The sequence below is a fragment of the Podarcis melisellensis genome, assembly GCF_964234715.1.
Source record: "Podarcis melisellensis genome assembly, chromosome: 12".
Taxonomy (NCBI): domain Eukaryota; kingdom Metazoa; phylum Chordata; class Lepidosauria; order Squamata; family Lacertidae; genus Podarcis; species Podarcis melisellensis.
Window position 1 is genome coordinate 40671582 of NC_138544.1, and position 23220 is coordinate 40694801.

Sequence of the window (23220 nt, forward strand, 5' to 3'; positions counted from 1 at the left end):
TAGCAATAGATTCAGAACAGACAAAACCAAGTACTTCAAACAATGCATAATTAATGGGATTAGCCGCCCCAAGATGCATGGATGCCCCCTGGCTTAGAGTCAAATTAACGCAGGAACTGTAGCACAATCTAAGATAAAAAGGTACTACATTGTGTTCAGTGTATGTAACATAACTTGCATAAATAAAGGTAAAAGACCAAACTAAACAACATCCTTAAAAAATAATATTCAGAAGATATAACACTGGTTGAAAGAAAACACACCATTTTGGCTGTTCAGGATTTTCAATTCCATCTATTTTCTCAACTGGCATTGGGTTATATCCTGGGATTAGAGTCAATCTAGACATGCAAATACAAAGATGCTAACTACACCTTTGCATTTAATGCACCTGTTTTAAATGTAAATAGCAGCCATGGGAAGATGTCTGATATTATTGGGATCATGGAGGCAGTGAGCAGGGAGTTTAATCTCTCCTCCCTTCCTGTGGTCCCTAAAGAAATCATTCCCCCAAATCTTACATTTGCAACTAGTCATTTTATGTCATCTAGTTTGGTGCAAAGGAGGATTTTTAAAAGGATTAGACAAATCCATGGACTCTCAGCATGATGCTCCAATCAAAGCAAGCAACCACTGAAGTTTGTATAAGCTAAGGTTTTCAATTATCTTCCAGGTAAGCCTCATATGCTATCTACATATTATACTGTATATTGTATTATATCTGTCCAGTTGGGAGATTCTGTGGCCCTCCAAATGTAATTAGATTCTAACATACTGAGGGCCACAAGTTCCCCATTCCCAGTCTAGCCTTAGGTCTGGGATAGCCAGCCTGGTGCTCCCTTTAACATTGATAGACTACAGCTCTCATTACCCTTGACTATTGGCCATGCTGAGCAGGGGAGATAGAAGCTGGAGTCCAACAATACCTGGAAAGCTCCATGTTGGCTACCCCCACTCTAAGTGATGAAAATAGGGTTGAGTCATCCAACCAGGAGAAGTTGGAGGGAAATGCTCCTAGACATCTCCATAACTTGGAGAAGCAGCTACATATGTAAAATAGCCCAAAGGCTAAAAACCCGAGTAGTGATTCAGAAGCCAAGTACACCCTATTTTTGTGATGTTGCAAATGATTATGGGCACATTTCTTTTGGCGGGAATGCAGCCACAAATGTGTTAAGGGACTGCAACAGAGTTCAATAAAAGCCTTTTCCTTTCCTCTGGGAAAGGAACCTTTTATTCCTGGAATGGGAAGCCAGTGTACTTCCCACTTTCCCATACAGTCTCTCCTCTCCTACCCAGAGGCCCAGCCAACAATGTATTACAAGTTCAAATTATAGGACTTGCCTTTTGCAAGTGGCTTTTAATGTTAGCTCTCTGTGAAATCGTAATACTAGTGGCATGACTGCAATGATGGACATTAAACTGTAAAGTATTTTGTAAATTAGAAAGTACTATATACATGAATATTTACTATTTTTCTCTGGACACATCCATGAATTACTCTACCAAGTTTATTTTATCATGATCTACTTGAATATATTTATATGCTGAACACAATTTTCAATGGATGCAAGCCAATTAAAGAGTCTTACTAGAATTTCAGTTGACTTTGTTAAAGGAAATTATTTTAAATTAATGTGGCTACTGAACTGTTGCCATCTTTTACCTCAAAAATATATCCCGTCTAATTTTTGCTGTGAACATTTGTTTGTTTAAGCTAAACTCCAGGCCTTGAATGTTGACCATGAAGGAGTCTCAGATTTCCTGCTACTATTTCGTGCTACCTCATTCTAAACAAGGGCAAACATCATATGTTTGTTACATTAGTGTATACTGCCAAAACATCACTATTAAATGAAATCATCTCTGTATTTTGGGTAGAATCCTTTTAACAACTTCCACCCCTCACAGAAGCACTGAGTTGAAACAAGGCTGTTTTGTTTTCACAAAGAAACAGTTTGATTCCTGGTTTACTAGAGGCTGCTCAAAATGTTTTTCCATAAGCGCTTCTACAAAAGAATGAACATTTAAGTGTGGTTTACCTTTACCAGTGAATGAAGGCTTTTTTCACCAAACATATCCCAGAGGAAGGTCAGGTCTTCCTGGCTGTCCACATGTGGCTGCAGCTGGGCTGGCAATGAAGCCAGCAGCTCATACAAACCTATAAAGTGAAAATAAAACACAAAGTGAAAGCTAAGGGTGATCTCATTAATTTCACTTAACCCTCCTGTGTACCTTGCAGCCTATACCATTTTATATTAAGCAAGAAGTGGGATTGGAAGTAGCCAGCAAAACATTAACGAACCAGAAACAGAAGTTTGGTTTAAAAAGTAGTTACTAACAGGGTACTTTTTACTTTATTAACAGTTGCTAAAGCTTCTATAGCAATATATTTACTTAACACTGTACCAAGAATTCATAAAGCTTTTTGGAAAAGGACAAAACCCAGAAACACATGCATTCCTTTGCTTAATCGTTATTCCATTTCCCTTGATGTTAGAGTGAAATGAGTCATGAATAGGAAAAACATCCTTATAAGAACAGAAAATGGATAGGGTGGTCCATTAAAAAGAGTTTGTGGTTTCTCTAAATACTTCTCACCAATACATTGCTTTTTTTTAAAAAAGATCTTGGGTGTAATAGATGCACAGAAATGAATACTTCATTGCTAGCTATTCAGGAGTCAATTCTTTGAGCAAAATCCTTGTACGATTAAGTTATATTTTGTTAAAGAGAGAGTGCATGCATAGGATTTATCCAGGCTTCTCCACGGGGATTAAAGCAATGGCTGCTCCCAGTTATTTGTGGCACATCTCAGAGCAATTTCCCAGGGGCAGACAGTAGCACAGTGTTTTCACAGTAGCATACAGCATAAAACCATCCATCATGCTGCTGTCCAAGAAACATAGCAACATGACTTGCAGCAGCCTTCCCAGAGGAGGTAACCTAGCATGATCAGGTATCAATCCATAGCATATGTTTAGTTTTTCCAGTGGGATTTTTTTTGGGGGGGGGGTTAAGACGACACAAGTCTCTCCCTGCCATAGTCTTTGAAAACACTGATAACCTCCTGGCTAACCCACCATAGTATGACACTACTATGATTTTTATTCTATTGCTGCAATCCTGACTAGACTTCCTAGGAAGTAAGCTTCACTGAACTTTTCTGAGTAAAAATGTTTATGATCAGACCAAGGGCTGTTGCATCACAAGAACAGCTTTCCAAAATAATTTCAATTCAAGCATATTCTGTAAAGCTACTTAGTAATCTATCAATGTGATGATTATATCCTTCGTTCTCATATTTTAAGTCACTGCTACTGCATGATCTTTGGAGGCATCGTATGCCTCTTCTAAAATTAAATACAGCACCTTGGGGGACTGATTTAATGTTTTCCCCTCTTTCCTGGCATTACTTAAAGTATGCTGGAAAAAAACATTCTTTCCAGACATCATTTTCTATGGGCTTTTGGGAGGCAATGTTCATATTTCAAATCTTGCTTTATTTTATACCTACTCTCATTTATAGTATTTCTTAAACATAAAAACAGGGTAACACTAAAATCACTACAATTTTTCCTAGTATAAAAAGCATTGAACTTATACGAAACAACACCTTGTATCAGGGGCTGTACTCACACAGAGAGATCACAAGTTAAAGGCTTGGTTCAGTAGTTGGATTAACAGAAGCAAAGCACCTAGTTTATAAGATTTATATACAGCAGAGGCTGTCTGAACATTTATCAAAATGAATATGGTACATAGTTTTAAGGAGTATTATCCAGATCTCTTTCCATCCCATTTTTAAAGAAGAAATTTAATGTAAATATTAAACACTTTATCAAAATGGGACTGTAAGAGAGAAATTATGCTGCTGAAACAGGAATAGAAAGTGAATGAAAAATTAGCCCAACACTTCTAAAAACCAACAATTTGGGATTCCACAGTAAGTAGAAAATTATAACCATTTATTTAAAACAATATTGTTGGATAGTCCCATTTCCATTTCTTACTGATTTGTTTTTATACTTAATATGACCCAGAGCCTTCATCACAAAAGATTAGTAGAGTTAAGAGAAAAAGTGAAGAGATATTTGGTGGTCACTTAAGGCAAGATGGTGGCAAGTTTTCAACAGCTTTGCACATGCTCTGTCCTTGCTCAAAAAGCAGCAGCTGGTGTGGTGAAGCCTAGAGTGGTTTTCCCCAAACCAATGTTGCTGCAGCTTAACTTAACAGGGTAGAACTATAGAAAGTAAGGGCTGCACAGATACACCAGAGGAGTTCACACAGCACTCCTGCTAGTGTGTCTGCATAATCTCTGCTGCTCCATTCATATAAGCTACAGCAATACTGGCATCGCCCCACCACGTGGACTGTTACAGCTCAAAAGCAGACTGAAATAGCTACATGAGCGGGTTTTGAACTTTCAGGCATGTTTTACCTATTGCCTTATCTCCTCTGGAACTACTGTGTTTTGAAAATATTGGGGCATGTTCTTATGTACATATTTAACTCAGAAAGTGCATATGCTAGGCCTGTTGGACATCATTGCTGCCCTACATGACTGAAAAATGCATTCTAGAAGACACCCAAACACCATGCTGCAGCTGAACATTGCACAAAATGATCAGGGAAGCTTGTTTTTGTTATTAGAGATGTTCTCAAAAAGGGATTACACAGTTCTCTGAAGAAATGTTGATCTATTGAATGCCTTTGTTAATATGAGGACAGGAATGTGATTTTCACTGATTTTACCTCCCCCCACCCCCATTTTACCTGTGCAGTGGTACCTCAGGTTAAGTATTTAATTCGTTCTGGAGGTCTGTTCTTAACCTGAAACTGTTATTAACCTGAAGCACCACTTTAGCTAATGGGGCTTCCTGCTGCCGCTGTGCCGCTGGAGCCCGATTTCTGTTCTCATCCTGAAGCAAAGTTATTAACCCGAGGTACTATTTCTGGGTTAGCGAAGTCTGTAACCTGAAGCGTATGTAACCCGAGGTACCACTGTATTTAGTAAACAAAGCTAAAAACTTTGAAACTGCCAATTCTGCTTAATATTGCATTTTCATTTGGCATCCATTCATTGCTACTAAGGAACTTATTTTGTGTGTGTGTGTGTGCATGTGCACGAACACTCACGTGTAAAAATGAAGCCCTTGAACATTTTACAACCTATATATCTGGCCATCATTCGGAAATATCGGTTCATACTAGACTAGTACTATTTTAGATTCAAAATGATAAACTTGTACATATATTAACATCATCTTGGTCTTCAAACTGAACTTCCAATTTCTAATACATGAGGAAAACTAAGTGCTTTGTTCCGGCACCAAATATTGGAAAGGCGATCACCAAGTGTTAAGAAAAGTAGAGGAGGCCTTCTTGGTGGTTTGACTGCCCTCCAAAGTTCAAGGGGGTTGTCCAGGAGAGGGCAATCTCTGTGGCAGCCTATAAATTGTGGAATTCCCTCCCACAGAGGTGCATCTAGCACCTTCATTATGTAATTTCCATCACATGCTGAAGATGCAGCTATTTACCCTGGTCTTTAACACCTGAGCTTCAAAAATAGTGAAGATTAAGAAAGAAATAATAATAATAATAATAATATTACACCCAACTTCACTTCCACTTAAGTTGAGCTGCATCTCCCTTGTCTCCAGGCCTGATGAAAATCTTTGGAAACGCTAGTTGGAAATGGGGTATGGAAGAGGATTTCCCAGCTATTACACTTGTATTTGAATTATACACAGGCGAAGTTTCATCTTACTTGTTCAAAGTTTATTATGTATATATGTTTATATATAGTGACTGCTTATTTGAAACACCTGGCCATCTGATTGAAGAGCAGGGTAGTGGTATGCATTTTTAATCCAGGTTTCGATTTATACAGCACTTTGTTCATGAAGCTCACTTAACAGAATTACAAGTTCAAAACCTATTACATAGTTTTTCCATGAATGAAAGCCTACTTTATCTGGGACTGATATTTAGATCAATCCAACATTCCTAACAATGCCTGATGCAAAAGTCTTTGGAAGACTTCTGAGAGGTGGATGGAATGAATGATTCCAAAACTATAGGTTGTTCATGGAAGTAGTTTCACAAGGTAAACTGCCTTAAAGGAGGCCCCTGAGGATAAAAATCTAGTAACAATTATTGTAGCACGGACTTGTAAACAGTGTCTACAGTACATCCGTGGTACTGCTTTCCTAAACTTTATTAATCTTATTGAATACATGGATACATTGTCATAACAGTGATTTTATTTTTAAAAGACCTGAAAAATGTAATAAAATAATTCTTACAAATAATGGAAAATGAACAGCACACAACTTTTTCCAATTCTAGAGAGCAGTTTCCGTTACTATTATTTTCTATATAAGACAGCTAGTTCCTAGGAGAAGAATAAATGGCTAAGAAATTGGGGAAAGTGCTCACGTGGTAAACTACTCACTCTCAGAGTCCAGATGCTCAACATTCTTGACATCAGAGTGGAAAAATTTACTGTTAGTCTAGAGAAATTTAATATCACCATTCTTGTCATATCCTTCATAGCTTCATTATTAGAACAAGTCTGTGGAAGCTATAAAGTAGGACTAAATGATAAAAAAATATGGTCACTGCGTTCCATCACTCTTACATATTACAAGAAAGAACTAATCTTGTCAGAGATATTTTTAAAATCAATATTAGGACAAAAGGATGTCCATTTACCTTCATTTGTTAAGTAATTTACTACATCAGAATTCTGAACCATAATGCCAAGCTACAACTTCAATATTTTATTGTAACTAAGGGGTAATAAACACTAAAGAACATACACCTAAGCCCAGAACAACACTGTAAAATTTTACTGTATTAATAAAATAGAACACACCAGTCTTTAATTTTTCCACTTTGACAAAAGTAGAATAATCATTACTGTTCATTGATATTTCTAACAGGCTTACATTTTTCACAGCAAAAAATTATTTCACAGTTCTGTAAAAGGATCGGATAACATTTTGTTATACGGAACTAAATATTCAGTAACAAAGATACCTGCATCCTGACATTTGAAGAAGAAGAGTTTGGATTTGATATCCCGCTTTATCACTACCCTAAGGAATCTCAAAGCTGCTAACATTCTCCTTTCTCTTCCCCCACAACAAACACTCTGTGAGGTGAATGAGGCTGAAAGACTTCAAAGAAGTGTGACTGGCCCAAGGTCACCCAGCAGCTGAATGTAGAGGAGCGGAGACGCGAACCCAGTTCACCAGATTACGAGACTACCACTCTTAACCACTACACCACACTGGCTCCACACTGTACATTTGCTACTGTACAATGCAATTAAAGATCAGTATCAAGTACCTGAAAAAGGTTCACTCACTTAGCCATTTTAGTGGTTGTATATATGTAAAAATATCACATATGTTTATGCACATAATGGACAATTAGTAACCAAGTAAATTAAGAAAGCTGGTTACTACGTGCAATGGTAAAGATCGTATAATCAAGTTTTAACAATACTACCCACAGAAGGTATTACAACAATACAAACATGAAAACTGTCATTACTTTAGAAATGAACAATAATGATATTTTAAAAATGAGTACATTACTGTTCATTGTTTTTTAAATCATGGTTTTTTGCATACGGTCAAGATTTGTATGCCAACAGCAGCTTGGCAGTATTACAGTAACATTGTGAGGGAGTTCAAGAATAGCCAACCCTTCTTCATTCAAATTAACAAGGCTCTTCTTGCCTAGTATATGTTACCTCAAAAGAATAGCAACTGGAGTTCTGTTCTATTGGTCAGCTGTGCAAGAGAAGTATTTCTTTCTTTTTTATTTTCTTTCTTTTTTGCCATGAGCTGCTCTCAAGAATCAGTCTAAGAATGTTAGGCACAAATCCAATTTATAACACTCATTTCAGAAGACCTTAGGAAGGTCCTGATCATTTTAGGAGTCTCTACACTTTGAATTACTAACAGCATTTGCAGGAAGGTAAAGCAAAGATTCCAGTTTCAATTGCCACAGAGTGGTAATACAGCAAGGAATCAAGCAAATTCTTCAGGTTTTGTCTAAAAGTTTGCTTTTCTAAAATGAAACAACAGAGAAATTCTGTGCTAGCAGAATCAAAACTAAGGATATGTACATTCGTTTGCTACCTTATAGAGAAATTTCAGCATATATCATAACTGAAACACATTCTTGATATCCTTGTGAAGGAGGCAGAATGCAGTTGTTAAAGAAACTACAATAAAACCTGATTATAAAACCTGCTGCAATTATTGATATCTGAAACTATTACACATCAATTTCCCTTTACTATAGTTATGCAATTCGTAGTTCTTTAATTTGCAACAAAGCTTATGTTAGTCCCCTAAAAGCATATACAAACCCCGAAAAAGAGATCCACAGGTTGGAGTTTGCTTCTGCCTGTACATATCACTTCTTGCATTGGGAATTACAGGCATGGCTTTGATATGCATCTAAAATAGCATCCAAGTATGGATGTTGTTCATTAGCATGCATTTATCTTCAACATGTTTATTGGAATGTACATTCCCTACTATATTATAGTAGAGGCAACTCCCCACTTATGTGGGAGTTACATTACGGGCCCCTGCATGCGTAAGAAAAATTGCATAAAGTGGGGAGCACCCTCTAAACATCCCTTAAACACCCTCTCTGCTGCTCTCTCTTTAATCCATACCAAAAATACTGTATCCAAAAATATCCACAAGTAGAACTGAATCTCTGGGGCCAGCAGGAAGCAGGACGTGTGGGAAAGCACTGTGCATGTGCAGTCATACACAAACATGCAAGTGGTGGGATGCCTGAACAAGTCACACAAGATTTTTTATGTGCCGCTGTAGATGGAGCAGGACAGTATATCCCTATCTACACATAATGTAAAATCTAACAAACTGCAGAAAATTAGCGACCCCAGAGCTTATCTACCTGTGTCACCTCCAGATCCAGTTGATAAAGCTGGCATGGTTTAGTCTGTGAGCTGCAACAAGGACACACACTAGAACAGCGCTGGAGCCAGAAGGAGGTAGAAAGTTTCAGTTCAATTACATGCAGCTGAGTTTTCTACGAGACTGAGGCAATTTCAAAGCAATCCTGGAAAGAACAGAAACATAACAAATAATCATTAGAATTGTAAGTTGCTGTAATTTGCCAACGTATATCTAACCTAGTTTAGAAACTTGAAAACTATTTCTTCATACTACCGTATTTTTCGCACCATAGGACGCACCGGACAATAGGACGCACCTTGTTTTAGAGGGGGGAGAACAAGGGAAAAAAATTCTTCTGCTCTCTGCCCAGCGCCCCTTCAGCGAAGCGGCAGGAGGCGCTGCGCAGAGAGTGGGAGAATTTTCCCCCTTTTGTTTTCCCGCTCTAAAACAAGGTGCCGTTTAAGGTGCGTTCAGGCGGCTACCTTGGAAGCCTGGAGAGCGAGAGGGGTCGGTGCGCACCGACCCCTCTCGCTCTCCAGGCTTCAGGTTCCTTTCGACCTGCTCTTTGGGGCTGGCGGGGGAAGCCCACCACCAGCCCCAAAGAGTAGGTCAGGGAGCAGCGGCCATAGGCGCACATCACCTCTCCAGCCGGGAGAGGGTCGCGGGGGGCTGCTGTAGCCCCGTGCGTGCTCCCCCGGCTGGAGAGGTGACGCGCGCCTATGGATGCTCCTGCCATAGGCGCGCGTCACCTCTCCAGCCGGGAGAGGGTCGCGGGGGGCTGCTTTAGCCCCGCGCGTGCTCTCCCGGCTGGAGAGGTGACGCGCGCCTATGGAGGCTCCTGCCATATGCGCGCGTCACCTCTCCAGCCGGGAGAGGGACGCGGGGGGCTGCTTTAGCAGCCTCCATAGGCGCGCGTCATCTCTCCAGCCGGGAGAGCACGCAGGGGGCTAAAGCAGCCCCCCGCGACCCTCTCCCGGCTGGAGAGGTGACGCGCGCCTATGGCAGGAGCCTCCATAGGCGCGCGTCACCTCTCCAGCCGGGAGAGCATGCGCGGGGCTAAAGCAGCCCCCCGCAACTGTCTCCCGGCTGGAGACGCGGGGCTGGGGCGGGGGAAGCCCGAGCTTCCCCCTCCCCCAGAACGGGACCCAGAGCCATGCTGAAGCTGCGCGCAGCTTTGGCATCGCTCTGGGAGCTTGCGGGGCTGAGGGAGGAGGAAGCCCTCCGCCAGCCTCCAAACCATGTCGGGAGACAGCGGGAGGGCGCGCTGCGCCTCTCCCGCTGTCTCCCGAGTTTGCGGGGCTGGCGACGGGGAGGAGCAGGCTTCTTCCCCCCCCCCCCCGCCAGCCTTCTAGCCAAGTCGGGGGACAGCGGGACGGGCGCGCTACGCCTCTCCCGCTGTCCCCCGAGTTTGCGGGGCTGGCGACAGGGAGGAGCAGGCTTCTCCCCCCCCACCCTTCTAACCAAGTCGGGGGACAGCGGGATGGTGGCGTTCCGCCTCCCCGCTGTCCCCCGAGCTTGTGGGGCTGGCGGTGGGGCTCTCCTGAAGCCTGGAGAGTGAGAGGGGTCGGTGCGCACCGACCCCTCTCGCTCTCCAGCTTCAGCAAAGCCTGCATTCGCACCATAGGACGCACACACATTTCCCCTTCATTCTTGGAGGGCAAAAAATGCGTCCTATGGTGCGAAAAATACGGTATGTTATTTTAGGATCTTAAAAATAATATGTACTATCCAGATGGGGTTTCCTTTAATCTAATCTATGTGTAAGTTACAGCCACAAACCAAACAGTTGCTTGGGTTGATGTAAGGGACTTGTGCTAACCTGGCAGATTATTTATTTATTTATTTATTTATTTTACTATGAGCAACTGACATCCTCACCCCCTGCATACAAAACTGCTTTTCAAATTTCACATCATTTCAAAAACAATTTCCAATATAGTCTATTAAAGAAAAATATGTCTAAAAACCCATTTCCGAAAGAAACCTGGAGACTGAGCATTTGCCAATTAGAAATGTTTTGGTGGGGTTGTTTTTGTTCTGTTTCTTTTACAGTTTGAGTACTTTCCACTAAATATCTATAACCATCCTAACAGTCATCCCTATGGTATGGATCTCTCAACCATTCCAATGTATTTGGTGACAGTACTCACTCCAGAAATGCAGATATGGAATTGTAAAATTTTAACTTAATGAAATTTTTGTTATTAGGATTATTGTGTGCTTCTACCACATGCTGAATGACCACTTCTCTGTAGGATTATTACGTTGAATATTAAGCTACAATTATTAACACACCCTGCATTAAGACTGGCATAACAAGTAGTGTCCTCAAGTGGAGAGGATGAAGGAAAGCGAGTTAATTTTAACTTGTAAAAAATGTAATAAACGTAGAGTGATTTTAGCTTTTTCCATGGATATATTCAAATGTATTTTTGTGTCCACTATAATAGCTTACGATAACTACAACATTTATTTTAAGTTTTTAATCAGGTCATTTTTGTCATTCCTGTTAATGGAACTAGAGGCAAACATGTTTTAATATACAAATGATCACATGCTAAAAGATTACTGAAAAGTAATCGAAGAACTATAATTAAAACCCCTCATTTACTGCTGGCAAGAAATAACTTCATTTGAAGCTGATTCTAAAGCACCATTTATTTGTTTGTTTTCACATAATTAACTTCAGCTTTTTAACAGGCTTGTTTGACAGCCTACAAAATTGTTTGACAGAAAACTGGGTTATAGCCAAGACAGAAGTTCAAATGTTTCATAGGATATTTTTGTAGAGAGTTTGATTATTAATATTCAATAGATAAATGAGCTGTTTGGGGATAAATCTATGGGCCTATATAACTGCACTGCATTGCGGTTATTGTGTTCTGGCACAACTCTATTTACTCAGTCTTAAAACAGAAGAAGTCAGAATATCTACACACAGATTTTTATTTTTTTTAAGGCACTTGATGCCAGGCCAAGGACACACTGTACAAGTTTTGCAAAGCATCAATTCAGTTTGTCTTGGTGCAAGTGTAACATGCACAAGTCAAAGCTGGAAAATAAAATTTTAAGATCTGAACCTAGAGAGTCACAAAGCTATCGCAGAATCAAACTAGTTATTGAAGCCAACCAGGTCTTTAAAAAATATTCTTTATTTGTTCATCCACTAGTTTTTTAGGTATATTCCTTGAACCTTTTATTCCACAGCAAAAGTGCATTATCTATATTAATAAACACCTAGGTTGTAAAATACTAATTGTGATTGCAGATACTTAAGTTTAAAGACCAAAGCCTTAATAAATATAGAAAACACTTAATATTAACCAGTGAGGATGCCATTCCTCATTTTTTCTTTATTGTGGTTAAATTCCTTGATATTAACTTTCAAAAACCCTTATTCTAAAGGGTTGTGTGGTATGAAGTTATTCCCCTCAGAATCTCTATGTATATATTAGTGAAAATAAATGACCTGGTGAAATCTTTACCAGTTAAAAGCTTAATATTTTGTTGGAATGAAACAAGATTCTTTTCTCCAAAACTTGTAAATTAAGTTACATTTTTTCAGTGATGTTTGCTTTGGCTAAATTTGTTTCAAAATGCTTTGTAATTTTGTGTCAGAATCCAGCTATAAGTACTGCTGTCTGCTGCATGGAATCGATTTGCTGCAACACAGAAATACCAGCTGTTATAGTATGTCCTGAGAGGGATTACCGAATATTCTTAAATTGAAGTTCAATCCATCTTTCCATAAAAACACAAGCAAAAGCCAGGAACGTAAAAGGAGTATCAAGTGCACCTGAGGCATTTACAATACCCAATAGGACTGTTAGAACCAGCCCTTTAAAAAGGCTCATTTTTTGAAATTTCATTATTCCAGTTGTACCTTGCTTCTATATCACACTGTATCAGATTCTTCTGGCAACTACCATGTGGAAACAGTGAAATATGTGAAGTTCAGTGACATGTTGAATTTCCACCAGGCCCTTAGTAACCTCTCAGGCTCCTGTAATACTTGTGACATCTAGTGGTTATGTGGAATGGTGCAGTGGCTTTGATTCACAATATCTAATGACACAATAAGGACCTTTCATTCCCTTCTTCAAAAAATTAAACACATGTTTGGTAGCTTAAGAAAAGGCAACATCTGAAAGTGACAATGTACCTTAAAGAAGCCAATCTATAATATGCCAAGTACAATTATTCCTCTACAATAAACAACAGCTGCTCTTGCTACAACACATGAGCTTCTATATTACAATGTATATAGCAGACTTCCTACATATTTTTCACACAGGTATTTCATATGTCTTCTCAGAAATCCTTGCAACAGCTCTAGCAATACATATGTCAACATTATCCCCATATCACCAATGAGAGACTAATGACAGCTAAGCTGAAATTTGACTTCAGAACCTAATGCTCAGGCCTTCTATCAACTATGCTACTATCGTTTTGGGAACATTAGTGAAATTTTAGAATATGAACAGGCTATTTATTTACTTCAGTCATGCAAGCAGTTTCACACAGCACATAACACACATACAAGACCACAAAAGTAATCACAGCACTGAATTACTGGGGCAAAATTACATCTCTTTGAGAAGTTTATACTGCTTTCCTACACAACAGCAAGTCTTTTCTTGTCAATCACAAAAGACTTTTTAGGGCATGTTTGAAAAGCGACTCGTCTTGTTTTCCCCTGCTGTATTTTGTAACTCTAGTACATTATAGGACATTTCAGAATTACCACACTTTTCTGTGTATAACGTGCCCCCTATTTTGGGGGACTCAAAATTAAGAAAGGGGGGAGATTCCCCAAAGTTGTTGAGATTTTTTTGGGGGGGAGGACTGCCCAGAATTGTTGAGCTATTGGGGGGGGCAGAGTTGTTGAGCTTTTCTTAGGGGGGAATGCAATAAATCGCTCACCTGTCAGACTGACAATGCTGCTTGCATTCATCGCCAAAGCAACCTATCCTCTGTCCCATCGCTGAAAAAAGTGCACATTGCCGCAGCAACAGCCAATCAACACCAGCCCTTGCTGCAGCCACCAATAACAATCTCCAACTCACGGCAGCAACCAATCCCATGTCCCCACAATGCGCTACACATGTATACGACGACCCCTAATTTTGAACATGATTTTGGAGTAAAAAAAATAGTCTTATACACAGAAAAGTACGGTAGTTTGCTCTAAGTACAGAACAACTTTGGGAAATGTGGAAATTTTACACACATCAGTAAATATGAACAGTTTTTGTCAGCTTTTCCTCTAACTTTAAATTGGTATTAAATATAAAATCTGCTCCAGAACACATCTATGCTTGAAGACAACAGCTGATTTATATGTTACAAACAAGCAGGAAAAAGATACATTGTTCTCAGTTCTTCCTGTCAACTGTTGTGAACTACCTCCAGTACCACAGACACTATGCCCCTGAAACACCAATTGCTTTGGATCACAAACAGGAGAATGCTAGTGCACTCACGTCCTGCTTAAGGGCTTCCAACAGGCATCTGGTTGGCTACTATGAGAATAGTATGCTGAACTAGATGGGTCTTTCAACTGAGCCAAAAGATTCTTATTATATGTGTCATCTGGGGCGCCTAGATTTTGATGCAGCAAAAATCAACAAGTCCCGCTTATGGTATTCAAACTATTCCCCACTTCTAAAATGTATAAATCTGTACTTGAACTGCACCTGGGAAACAAAGCTTGAAAAGCCATTTATTAGAATTTCCCATTGTCACAATTATTTATTAGGATGGAATTTATTCTTTTATATTTCCATATCAGAAAATTGATAAAGTTTGACCTTTGCAGATCCAACTTCCAAGACAGACACACAATATTTACCTCACCTTAACAAAGATAAAAGCCTAAAGCAAACATCTACTTAAAACTGCAACACAATGTTTTACTAAGTAGTGAAAACAGAAATCAAGTTCTAAAAAGTTTGTTTTCACACTTTTCTTCCCCTTCAGTAAATGACATGGGGTGGAAATTTTTCTGTTATGTAAGTTCATTAAGAATGAATGTGTTCCAATTACAAATAAATATTAGGCAGGCTTGCCAAGGTATTTAGTTTTGTTTTACTAAAAACTAGTAACCTAAACATGCTAAATAAGATCACCCTCGATAGGAAAAACTTCTGGAAAACTCACACTGCCCCCTATTTCACTTGAACCCTCCAAATTCCAATATGTTTTAAGCGAGGACAGTTTGGCACAATGCATATTTTACAATTTACTCTATGTACTACCAGAGAGATTAACAGAGTCTGTTAACACAATCCCAGAGACCTAAGTATTTAAATTCCACCACAGGACATTTAAAATCTACGTTGTTAAATTACGTTGTTAAATTTATACATTTTCTGAGGGGGTTTTTATTTTGAGGGAATGAAACAGAAAATTGATTTAAATTTAGTCATTTCAAATGTTATATCTATATATTTCACATAGAGTGCTTTGAATGCTTTTAAATTGATATGAAAGCAAAATTATATTAGGTCTAACAATTTAGCAAGAGTGCTCATTTGAAGCCGAAGCCTTTTTCATGAATTAATTCAACAAGAGAAGTGGTGAATAGCATCCTGTTCATGCAGAAAGAGAATATTTCCTTACGTCTACAGGTTCAGAGCCAAAAGTATTAAGCATGGTCACAGAGCTACTGACCCAATTCCGTTCTGGGAGCTTAAACACTCATGGAAAGGCAAAGAGCTCCATTTGTGTTTAGTTCTGCTCCTTTTCTATTTGAGAGCATAAAATTTTTATAATATAGTTTCCTACTAAAATAGGAAAATCTAATTCAGCACAAAAATTTTTCTAAGTCCATAATGGTTTCAATACAGCATTGTTCATTTTGCTGAAATAACAAAAAGCCAGGAAATGCAAACATTAACTTGGAGCTCCTGCATATCCTGTATAGTCACAGTATACATTTCATAAGAGAAAATAGTACTATGAGGGTGAGGGGAGCAATCCAAGTATGCAACCTCCCGCTCCCCATTTAGTAGACTTTCTTAAAATAAAGCATATAAGCTTTCTTTTTAAAAAATTGTTGCTTAAATTTGGCTTACACTTGTAACTCCTACTGTTATTAATAAATATTTAAAATTTGACTCGGGTCACCTGAAGCAGAAATTCCAGTAGTTTTACATTTTCTTCTAGACTGATTTGTATGAATGGGACTATTTTTCTTGCCACCATCATATTCTAAGAAGACAATAGGAATGGGGGAGAGCTCCAAATTCCTAAACCACAAAAGCACTAAACACCTTTTACTGAAAGAGTTCAAGGGTCCCTCTATCTTGGTATTGCTTACATTGATTGGGATCAGATCTCTGGGATTTCTGGCAACAGACATTCCCAGCCCTATATATACATTATATCTTGCTTTTGAATAAAGAAAACAAATAATTATACACAGAAATTTTCTTATCCACTATAAGCTATAAGCAGTGTAATTCCTTGTTTCTCAATGGAGATTCAATATATAATCTGTGTAGATATACCACTTTATAGGGTTTAGTCACTAGGATCTCACAACACACATACCCCATACACACATGTTGATAACCTGCATTAAAATGAGCTCAGTAGTGTCCCTAAACTCCAGAGCCTGGATACTTGATAACAACACTGCAAAGGCTAATTGCATTTAGATGAATTTTGAATTTGAGTTGTTTTCATTAGGCCATCAGCTCACCCCCATGCTCTAGACTGAATATGGAAAACAGGATAATACATACTGTTAAAAATATCAAAGAACTGAAGTACTGTAGAGAGAAATGTAAATGTCATGCCCTAGTGGTCTATTTTAGCAGTAGTTTCTTTTGGCCAGAAGAGGGGGCCCACACACTGTGAGAAGCATAATTCCCTAAACACATTCGCACATAAAGCTGTATTTCTCTAAAGCCTGTCTCGGATAGCAAGTCCTCACAATCGCAGGTGACATCTGACTGGCACCATGATCCACTGTGCCTGTAGCAAGTTGACTAGTTAGCTCAGCCAAATATTTAAGTCCTAGCACAGTGGGAAGATGAAAAACATTGAAACAGCTGGTCCCCAAATAGTGCAATAGACTTTAAGGCAGCTTGTCATGAAGATTACACAAATGAAAGCCAGTATCAAAGAAGTGTCCAAGATTTCAAGGTAATGTACTAAGCAAATTTGTGGGGGAATGATGAAACCCATACTGGGGAAAACTGTTCAATAATGGCATGATCATCTAAAACTCTTATACAGATACATCTCCAGATTCCAAGGTGGCAATCTCAGAGCCACTAACTTTCTAAATGGTTTATGGACAAAGAAATTTGGTGTCCAAGCCAGAGCATGGTGCCCAGTCCATATGTAAGAAGGATAATACCTTTGTGGAGACAAGGACACCAATAAAGAGCACCCAGGGAGGTCGATTTAAAATATTGTTGTATAGGAAAAATATGAAGGAATCAAATTCCAGCAATGGCATACTTTCCCACCCTGCACAAGACTGTCAGACACTTAAAAACAGGATGTCTAGCACAAGATAAGGATTTGCCCGTTTATTAGCTTCTAAGTTCTCTAGCAATGCAAGTTAAGCAATAACTTCAACATACAATAATATTATTGCAATTAACATAAATTCACACAAAAAACTGTCTAATATATAATTCTGACAGACACCAAAAGCCAAACAATGGTAATCACAACTCAAATTTTATAATATGCTTAAATCACATAGATGAGTGAACGAACCAACCAACTACTGGCAGCAGCAGAGACAATACTACAATAATAAAAGATATTAAAAGACTCCTTAAAAATTAGAAGATTAAAGGCCAGAAAGAGTTTTTAAGGAGGTTTTTCCTGACATCAAAAGGGCATTAATGTGTGCACTAGATGAGCCTCTTCAGACAGCCACTTCATTAGACTGAAGCCTCCCTCACTTCTCAGTCTGGTGAAAGTCAGGCTGACTGCATGTTCTCTCTGCATACCAAATGACTTGAGTGAGGGGGCAAATCATGAACTACTGGTCCTCTATAGAGGGGAATAAAATTAATTGTGCAATTCACAAAAACCAATTGAACCTTTGTGCCATATGCTGCTGCTAATGGTGGTGTTCATGCTGTTGATGGTAATAATGATAATAAATTTATTACCTGTGCTTCACTAGCAGCTCCCAGGATGGGCTTTGTCAATTTAAAATCAGTATTGGAAACACATTAGTCACAGAAATAGGGTGGGTTCTGAAACACACAGGCAGCCAGTAGAACAGGGGCTGTTTAAATTCTCAAGTCAACCAGGCCAGTAATCTGGCCAATGCATTTTGAACCCATTGAAGTTCCCAAGTCACCTTCAAGGGCAGCTCTATGCAGAGTGCTCAGGGTGTTCAGGATGGTATCGTCGTAAGCAACCTGCCAAATCAATCTCCTTATCCACAATCAAATCATGAATGATAGGTGTTTTATTCTGGAGAGACCTGGCATTTAGCAGCAAAGCCACAAGCCCAGAGAGTTGACTGGTTGGCATCTCCAGATTCTGAGATACTGAGGGTGCAGCAGAAGGGCAAGGGCTTTGATGTAACTAGTACTCCTCCACCCATATACCTTCATCCAACTCCATACCTCCCCCTATCTACCATCACAGGAATGGTATCCCTACCCCCCTGGCCCAGGCACATGCATTCCTTAATCCACCTCTAATCACAGTGATAAAGAGATACAACCATCCCAGCTAGAAACCACCTCACCTCTTACCTGAGCTGTTGCAAATGCTTCCCTGTCTCTCACCTGGAGTGGGTCAGGTGGCTTTCTCCTGCACTTCACCCTTTACACACAACCAGTCTCTCACCGCAGCTGAACACATTTCCATGAACAGGACACAAATATCCAACAAATATCCCAGGTAACAACTGGTGATGGCTTAAGAGGAAGTGTTCCAATCAGAGCATGTAGCACTGTCATGCTGGAGCTGCACAGTAGCCTCAATTTGCTGTGACAGGACAGGATCGTTCAGAAATGATTCATAGGCACTCAGAGCATAAATCAGGTATAAACTAGCCTCAATGAACAACATTAGGCAGCACTACACCATAACCCTTTTCTCACTTGGAAACAAGTGAAGACAAGAGCAACCAGAGCAACATTCTCTTCAATATGGTGTAAAACAGCTAGACTTTTAGCATCCACACTGCTTCAGATACACTGGGTAATAATATATCAGGACACATGACAATGAATCACGAATAAGGATTAAAATAGAACTGGGATGCATAATCCAGTAGTCTATTCCCCAAACACTTAAACATGGTGGAGGAGCTACTATAACACCATCATTAAACCTTTTAAAAGCCCCATATTATCCTCAAATTACAGATGGGGAACTGAGTCTAAGATCATAGCAGCTTGTCAAAGGCCAGAGTTTGTGGAGAAAATGCTCTCTCAATCAAGAACTACCTGGCTCTCTCTTCTTAATCACTGTGGTACACCAGAAGTAAAGCAATTATGCAGTCCTCCCATCATAACAGTAATGCACTTCCTATACTTGAAATCAGAACATGAAACAGTGTCAAAATATTTACTGAGTCACCCTTATGCCAAATAGTATTTTTTAAGTGTGCAGACTAACACAAATAATATTTTTATGGTTACCTTTCAGCCATGATTGCTGAGGAACAAAGAGCATCAGGGAGTACAAGGTATTATACAAGTATATGCAGGCATTTACTAGTGTTCAGTGAGTGTTTTGCAGTATTAGTGACAGAACTATTTCAGGACAGGGTAATATAGAGGGAACAAGAAGCATTATAGCAGACTTATTGTTAGCAGGCTTAAGAGTCAATGCTCAGAATTTCCCAGAAATGTAAATAATTGCTACTAGAAATAAATTTCAATGGGAACTGACCCAATTACTCAAGGCAAGAGCTTCTGCATGTGGGAACACAGAATATGGTTTGGGGCACATAATTCAGTTCTTGAGAATCTGTTTTGCATACACATACAACTCTAGCGCTCAAGAGTGTGTAATACATAATGAGTTCCCTGAAGTCAGAAAGGGCAGCTGAACATGATTTCTAGGGACTGGGCATGGGGCTTTAGTACCCACAACCCTACTTTTCCTCTAACCTTGATAAGCAAACCCAAAATTGAGCAATATTGCATCATTATGTAATTTTTACAAAGTAAATTATGCATTTTTTTCCGTTTGCATAATTTATCCAGGTCACAGGATTCAGCTTTGCTTCACATAAAACTTGGACTGTTTATATGCAATGTGCCAGTATCACAAAGCACTCACAGATCTGATTAAAAAGGAGCTTTAAAAGATAGGAGAGCAAGGAAATAGCACTAAGGACACAAGGAGAGCAGGACATATTCAATAAGGCTTCCTGATTCTGCTGTAACAGAGAAATAGAAATGGGTGCCATTAGCATACTGATGACACCTTGCCCCAGTCTTCAAATGACTGCTCCAAGCAGCTCTATATAGGCACAGTATTAAATAGCATTGTGGCATCCTGCTACACAACCTGCCCCCCCCTCAAAAAACACACAGTGCAACCAACTCACAAATACTCTCCAGGAGGAGACTATGATCAACAGCAATGAAAGTTACAGAGAGATCAAGAGCAGAGGGTTACATTCCCCTGTCCCTCTACTGAAAGTGTTCATTCATCAGAGCAATAAAGTCTGATTCTGTTTCAAAACCAGGTCTGAGCCCAGACCAGAATACGACACGACAATCTATTTCCCCCCAGAGTGTCTGGATAGCCACTACCCTCATAAACATCCTACCACAAGAAGGGGCAGCAGACCTGTTTCACAGTTTGGAGCTCCCTGACACATATTGCCATTCCATAGTGAAAGCAAGGCCTTAAGAGGATTGCCAGCTCTGGCTCCTGAGAAATCATGCAGAGCATTCCAAAGTCCCTTGGATTCCGTAAGTCTCTGTGGGTGGACCATCTTAAAGGTTATAGTGAAGAGGCTATGCACTGTTAACGTATTCACTTTCTAATCTCTGCTTTTTATTTGGCAGGAGTCCAGTTACTGAGAGTTTACCACAACTTGGCTGATCTTCATTATTAAATTCCTTTTTGCTATCTGGAGGTCTTGCCTTCAAATGTCATTAACACCAAAGCTGATAATCTTAAGATCCTACCAACAAACCTCAAATAATTTTGTATGCTTTATAAATATGTTGCAATGTCAACTTACAACTGAACAAGTTGTAAAATTTCATTGTACAACATGCCATCTGCAATCATGCTGTAAGAATTCAGTTTGTTGTTCCACTGCAACCATTTTGACCTTTTGCTAGAATGACAGAGGCAAGAAACAAATACCTTATGTTGAAAGCTGGGTAAAAAGAGTATATGTCCATGTTCTCAAAACTTTCATGTCCTTGTCAACGTATTTCAATTATCTAGTAGTCAGTTGCCAACTCTCTTCCCCCCTCTCCTGTAAACTATTGATTTTGGGAAGGGGAAAATTTGCTTCAAGAGATAGGAGACAAGAGGTGGCAACCATGGAGGCAGCCTAGTAACCTGGCAGGGTGCATCTAGCCATGATCAGGATTGGGTGGGCAACATATGCAGTAGTGGGAAAGATGAAAGATTTTATAGGCAGGATCTCATACTAATACAGGAAGAACAACCATTTTTCTTTGCATACAACAGAAACCTTTGCTGTATGTGCAGATAGCTATTTGAGAGTAGAGACAAACTATGCTGCCAAGGATCTATCATCAGTTGACACTTGCTAAAAAACAGTGGAGAAAACAAACCACCCACTCCATTCTCTGGAGGGGGGAAAAGCCATTCCAGCATTTTTCAGTCAACAGTTGAATTACTAAACAACTTGAGTAGGATGGAGGTCAGATTGGGATGGAACTATTATAATCCCATATACTGTAGCTCTTAATCAATTTAAATAGACTACTTCTACTATCATTGCACTGCTCCCAGTGCAATCAGAAATAACATCAGAAAAGGGAACTTTGCGTCCTGATTTCAAGTAAGTAAAATAATTTATCTTTAAGAGTCCAAGCAGAAAATGAAAACATTTCATAGAGCAAGCTAAAACTAAGTATTCTGACTAGAGAAACAGTATGAAGTCCTTACCAGGGAAGCGGGGAGGAGAGAGAGACTACCAAGTGCAGCATACTGACAAGGTCCTTCCAATTACGGTCCCTAATAGCCAAACCAATGGTTCCTAAAACTTCCCCATCTCAAGATTCATACAGTCATTAGCATAAGTTGAGTAACAACCAGTATCAAGCAAATTACACATTCTCCTTACAACAGGGCTACAGTACTATTGTAACTCCGAATATTCGTTTTAGATTAGAGATTTCTTCAGTAGCTCGAAGAAGCAACTGAAGCAACAATTGCTGTATCTTCCCGACTGCTATCATGTGGGCTATCATACAGGTAGCCCACAAATTATCCATGCAGGCACCATGCAGGTTATCCAGCCTGTTAAAATCCACACAAATGAAAGAACACAAATAACCTATTTAAAATGAGAGCATCAGAACATAGATTTTCATTCCAACAAAAATTGGAAGAAATAGTTCGAGACTTAAGAGAGGATTAAAATAAATCTTATACAAGTTGCAAAAGACATTTAACCCATATCCATACTGTATAAAGCAGACCAATCATGGTTATGCTCATTGCCATCCAACATCCTACATCCTCCCAACGTGAAGCAGAATATCAGTGAGATACAATATTCTCTACATGCTGTTCTAAATATCAGTCAGACAAGGAACAACAAGCATTTAGTAAAACATACATCTCCCAGTAGCAAGCTAAAGCTTAATTCTGCTTCTGCAATACTATCATATTAACTTTTAAATTGGTAGCTAAACATTCATTCACATTTTAGGAATTTTAGTATGACAAGCCTTGGTAAGATGAGGGCTCTACATATTTATTGCCCAAATTCTGTTGAGCAGAAAGAAAGCTTGAAGCTTTCATTAATTTTCCACTTCATGATATAGCCTTCTAGAGTTTACAAAGTATCAAAACTTTACAATTCAAGGCAAAAGAATACTATGTAGCTGTTTCTTGCATAAACCCTTTTCTCTCTAGTAAGGGGCATTTTACAGCTAAGAATAAACAGAGCTGCCTGTTATTTCATTGTGCACCAGTTCAACTTACACTTCTTTGACTACAGCAATTGAGAGGACGGAACATGATCATAACTACTATCAAATTCAAGAGAAAATTAGCATAAGCTGAACTATGCTACAACACAGAAGACACACATCACATTTGACTG

General features: G+C 39.3%; 1 protein-coding gene and 1 pseudogene across 4 annotated transcripts in view; both read right to left on the bottom strand.

Annotated features, from left to right (window-relative positions):
• The window catches only part of LOC309353232 (ethanolamine-phosphate phospho-lyase pseudogene), a 359600-nt pseudogene that overhangs the window by 70993 nt on the left and 265387 nt on the right, over positions 1 to 23220 (bottom strand). The gene's annotated exons all lie outside the window — the stretch shown is intronic.
• MPP7 (MAGUK p55 scaffold protein 7) overlaps positions 1 to 23220 on the bottom strand; it is a 77067-nt gene that overhangs the window by 44136 nt on the left and 9711 nt on the right. For 2 of the 3 annotated variants that reach the window (XM_081882440.1, XM_081882442.1), the window contains exons 2-3: positions 8953 to 9117; positions 2043 to 2161 (exon numbers count right to left, since the gene is read on the bottom strand). In XM_081882440.1, coding sequence (XP_081738566.1) covers positions 2043 to 2161; positions 8953 to 8989 — 156 coding nt within the window. In that variant the 5' untranslated portion in view covers positions 8990 to 9117. The remainder of the gene's footprint in view (positions 1 to 2042; positions 2162 to 8952; positions 9118 to 23220) is intronic. The other variant, XM_081882441.1, reaches the window with a different exon arrangement.